This window comes from Esox lucius, chromosome 17 (genome assembly GCF_011004845.1).
Source record: "Esox lucius isolate fEsoLuc1 chromosome 17, fEsoLuc1.pri, whole genome shotgun sequence".
NCBI lineage: Eukaryota > Metazoa > Chordata > Actinopteri > Esociformes > Esocidae > Esox > Esox lucius.
The window spans coordinates 40,682,770-40,687,027 of NC_047585.1; the positions used below are offsets into that span (position 1 = coordinate 40,682,770).

General features: G+C 43.5%; 2 protein-coding genes across 2 annotated transcripts; both read left to right on the plus strand.

Annotated features, from left to right (window-relative positions):
- Nucleotides 1-420: 420 nt before the first annotated feature.
- On the plus strand, nt 421-2,134 carry LOC114828872 (ubiquitin carboxyl-terminal hydrolase 37-like). The gene is made up of 7 exons (XM_029113835.2): nt 421-456; nt 858-990; nt 1,106-1,242; nt 1,372-1,471; nt 1,559-1,638; nt 1,736-1,976; nt 2,084-2,134. Exons 2-7 carry the CDS (start codon nt 931-933, stop codon nt 2,132-2,134), a joined length of 669 nt encoding a protein of 222 aa, XP_028969668.2. The 5' UTR covers nt 421-456; nt 858-930.
- Nucleotides 2,135-2,306: 172 nt separating this feature from the next.
- LOC114828866 (ubiquitin carboxyl-terminal hydrolase 25-like) lies at nt 2,307-2,894 on the plus strand. The gene is made up of 3 exons (XM_034287126.1): nt 2,307-2,423; nt 2,539-2,674; nt 2,851-2,894. Exons 1-3 carry the CDS (start codon nt 2,327-2,329, stop codon nt 2,885-2,887), a joined length of 270 nt encoding a protein of 89 aa, XP_034143017.1. The 5' UTR covers nt 2,307-2,326; the 3' UTR covers nt 2,888-2,894.
- The last annotated feature ends 1,364 nt before the right edge of the window (nt 2,895-4,258 follow it).

Sequence of the window (4,258 nt, forward strand, 5' to 3'; positions counted from 1 at the left end):
CTCAAACACACAGCTGAATCTGGGGAAAAAGATCCGGAGCGACAGAGGAGAATCCAGGGATCTCATCGACCTGGAACTACTTGGGTAAACCACATAACCCTTCAAAATAATGTTGAACTCTTCATTGTTTAGATCAATGTCTGATTTATGATGTCTTACTGTCAAACTATATCAGATGTATTAGACCTTAATAAACCCATGAAGTATTATGATCAGCTTAGTCAAAAGAACATCCACTCCTGTTTGTGTGTGTCTGTGTGTGTGTGTGTGTGTGTCTGTGTGTGTACTCACATAACGATTCCTGATTCAAATGACTTATTTAAAGGTTTATTACATAAGCCACTCTGCCTCTTGTATATTGTACCTATATGTGTGTATTAATGACCACTTGTTCTTCCCAGGTTGCCCAACATTGGAAAATCTCTGGAGATTGTCCCCGACTTCTAACCTGCTCAGGTGAAAGAAGGCTAATTTGCACATACACACACACACACACACACACACAGAAATCCGTTATTTGTGGTCAGAAATGTAAGTTATCGAATAAATAACAAGCCAAGGAACTGCTTAGAGAATATAATATGTTGCTGATTTTGTATATTTAGTCTAGAAAAATGCTCTGAATTTAGGTGAAACATCTTAACCAATTATCCTAAAATAATAAAACAACTCGTCATTGCCGTTTTCCTTGACTTTCCGTCCTCAAAGAAAACAATTTCTGTAAACAAAATAAACAAATGTCTCTGATGCAGTGGCTCTAGTTGAAGAGTATCTTTGATGCCCACATCTCAGGTGGTAGCCAGGTGGGTTATTCACCATTCTTTCAGCTGCTGATTTAGTCTTGGTCTGCTCTCTAGTTGTCTGTCAGAGGTGCATCAGTCTTGTCAACATGGCAGTGGCACCAACCAGGCCTCAAAATGGGAAATCCTGATGAAGGTTAAGTACTCGTTGCTTGAACAGGATATGAAGTACATGGAGGACAGTCAGCAGGTGAGTCTGGAGACCGGGTGTACCACAACTCCTCCAAGTTCTTGTGACATTTCATTCTGTCTTTGTCATTTGACCTGTCTTCATCAATGTCTTTTCTCTGCTCCTCGTACTGTAGGACGCACATGAGTTACTTCTCAACATGCTGTGCCAACTGATGGCGGAGGGCAGGATCCTGGCAGAGCTCAGCGTGGGCTACATATGCCCTGTTTCACAGCTAGAGTTCATGACAGCATCAGGTGTCACCTGTAACAGGTAGGAGCTCTGTCACTGGTTGGGGGAAATCAAAAGCAGTCAAAACCCTCGGCGTAAAAGTCCTTAGAGGGAATGTTCTGCTTCATCTGTGAGGTCTAATGTGTTTCTTGTCTTTTCCTGCTTCTGAAGCTGCGGGAGGAAGTCGTCCACCAAGCAGGAGTACAACCACCTCTCCCTGGACATCAGCCCTGAACGTACCCTGCAGGGCAGCCTGGCACTTTATTTCAAGGTCAGCAAACAGCCCGCGCTCTCGGCATACTGTCTAATTACAATTGTATTGTCATTCACTGTTGCAATCTGTTTGTTTGTGACCCAGAAATACATGGTGGACTTCAGATGTCATGTCTGCAAAGGCCTCCAGGCCTCAAAGATGGAGCAGTTTCAAACCCTGCCTCGGTAAGTGCCATAGTTGAGTTTATTATAGCGCTGGCAGTGTTGTATTGATTTAGTTTCCGGGGTCATTGTCTGTTTATTTGTCTCGGTCTCTGGACAGTGTGCTGGTCCTGCACTTGAAGAGGTTTGGGGGATATTCAGGTCTGGAGAAACTGGAGACGCCTATTTCGATTCCTCCAAACCTGAGACTCTCTGAGCTCTGTGGGGACACGGTGCCTCCCCTGCACAATATCATCCCAGAGGATGCGACTGATCATGCCATCAGCCTTCCTGGACAGGAAAGAGACAGCATCCCCTTCTGTTCAGGTGTGTCAACATTACACATAATGTCTGCTCCTCCAGTAAGAGAACCTGTAATTGATACCTTTTTCAGACCTCGTTAGTGAACTGCTGCAGAGATATTCAGTGACCACATCCTCCCATGTTTTCATGTACTTTGACCCCTCAGATTCAAATGACCAAGGACCAGGGAAAGTGTGGCAAAAGTTCTCAGTTGTGAGGAGAAAGATAGATAGATAAAGAGATAGAAAGAAAGGAAAGAGTCAGGAGAGACAAGCAGAAAAAACTGTGGAAATAATGTAATGACAGCCCACAGATGATTAAACAGCACTGTGGGCAACTGGGATATAGCGTGACTTTACACAGCAGGGGGTTCATGGGAAATTGAAATAATCAGACTGAGCAGATAAGAATGTCATGTGTTTCCTGCCAGGAGGAGCCTGTGAAGACTTCCAGTGACTATCAGCTGACTGGCATAGTCTCCCATTTAGGAGGCAGCATGATGTCTGGTAAATAAATACATTGAACTGACATGCAGACAGACAGTACACATGACATACAACAAACTGCACTACCTATGACAGCCTGACCCTTGACCTTCAGTCTGTCTCCCTTGTCCCACAGGCCACTACGTTAGTGACGTCCTGGGAGCCAGTGGACAATTGCTCTGTTGTAACGACAGCCAGGTGTCGGTGTCCTGTGAAGCCTCTGTGCTGAGGTCCAGAGCCCGGAGTTCATACCTGCTCTTCTACACGTACAGGTACTTCTTGCTCTGACCGTTTTCCTTATCTTGTACTTGTAAAGTGCAGTGGAATGCAATTGAATGTTCCTGTCTTTCAGGAACGTCAAACCGTGGCTAATTGTTAGCGCTTATCGTGTTGCTATGGTTGTACAGTGTGTGTCCTGCATGTAAGTGTGGTCTCTTTCACCCTTCAGGACAGGGAAGCAGAAGGCCCCATCTTACAGGGCCTAACGGGTCCCACCATCAAGTTTATACCCATCAAGGCCCAACTTTAACGAAACGCTCAGTGGATCCTCTCACTACTCTCCCATAGAGCTCCACTACTGTGGAATGATCTGCCTATAAAGGTTAGAGATGCAGACTCCGTGCAAACCTTCAAATGTCTACTAAAGACTGACCTCCACAGCCTGTTCTGTGATTAAGTGTAGTCTGGCCCAGGGGTGGGCACGGATACACAAATATTATTATCCAAAAGTAATTTAGCCTTCCAGTACTTATGTGGGTATTCATCCTTGCCCCACTTATTTCTTTGTACATATTCTGTATTTTTTTTAACTGAAATATATAGACCTGAATTTTATTTTTCTAAATACTATAAACATTTCTATCTCAAATTTTACCATGACATTTAAAAATATATATATATATATAATTTTTTAGGTCGTTTTTATAACACGCGCTCCTTCTCCTCAGTCAAAGCGGTGGTAGTGTAGTGGGGCTCAGTCAGTCAGAATGACGCAATATATACAGCATATCCTACTGTTAGAGAGTGGATGATAGTTAACTAACTCAAGGGAAGGTGGAATATATTTACTGAATTAATGTTACCTACAGAAAATTTGGCCACAAAACGCTGCGTGAAGTTTGGCTGTAGAATCTAAATGCGTTTGAGAAAAAACGGTGAGTTAAGTAACTAGCATATAGCTGGCCAGCTTAGCTAACTAGCTTTCCCAGACTGCTTCATCCAATAAACTCAGTGATGTGTTGATAAATATAGATTATGTGTCTACCACACTGCATCCTCCATATTCACACTTGCTCTTTCGTCATGTTAATGGTCAGGTCTTCTCCATTGTTGTCCTTGTCAATCTAAGGAATGCACTCTCAAAACTGTCCTTGTGTTTTCCTCTGTTTGAATTTAGAAGGACATGAGGTGTTGGACCACACCTCAGAATTACCAGGCTGAAAAGACTTGTAGCTGTCTCTGTCCAAAGACCTGGTTGTGTTGCAGATGACTGATGACTGATGATTCCTGCTGCCACTCCACTGATCACCAAACCCCCTGGATAGACTCTGGACACTGCCCACATGCATTTATTAATTACTACAAATTTTAAAATGTTCACCCGGCACAGCCAGAAGAGGACTGGCCACCCCTTCCGAGTCGGGTTCCTCTCTAGGTTTCTTCCTAAGTTTCGGCACCTTTTAGGGAGTTTTTTCTAGCCACTGTGCATCAACACTGTTGGTACTTGCTCCTTGGGGTTTCAGGCCGGGTGATTGGTAAAAGCACTTTGACAACTATTGATTTATAAATGTATTTGATTGATTAATTGACTACTCCCAGGGGAGGGGACTCTTGCTGAGTAATATTCTTGTAATATT

Excerpts from the sequence above, each read along its gene's own strand:
- LOC114828872 (XM_029113835.2), top strand. The coding sequence starts at position 931 with ATGAAGGTTAAGTACTCGTTGCTTGAACAGGATATGAAGTACATGGAG. Across the intron at positions 991-1,105 it reads ACATGGAGGACAGTCAGCAG|GACGCACATGAGTTACTTCT; the intron begins GTGAGTCTGGAG and ends CTCGTACTGTAG. Across the intron at positions 1,472-1,558 it reads GCCTGGCACTTTATTTCAAG|AAATACATGGTGGACTTCAG; the intron begins GTCAGCAAACAG and ends TTTGTGACCCAG.
- LOC114828866 (XM_034287126.1), top strand. The coding sequence starts at position 2,327 with ATGTCATGTGTTTCCTGCCAGGAGGAGCCTGTGAAGACTTCCAGTGAC. Across the intron at positions 2,424-2,538 it reads AGGAGGCAGCATGATGTCTG|GCCACTACGTTAGTGACGTC; the intron begins GTAAATAAATAC and ends CTTGTCCCACAG. Across the intron at positions 2,675-2,850 it reads CTGCTCTTCTACACGTACAG|GACAGGGAAGCAGAAGGCCC; the intron begins GTACTTCTTGCT and ends TTCACCCTTCAG.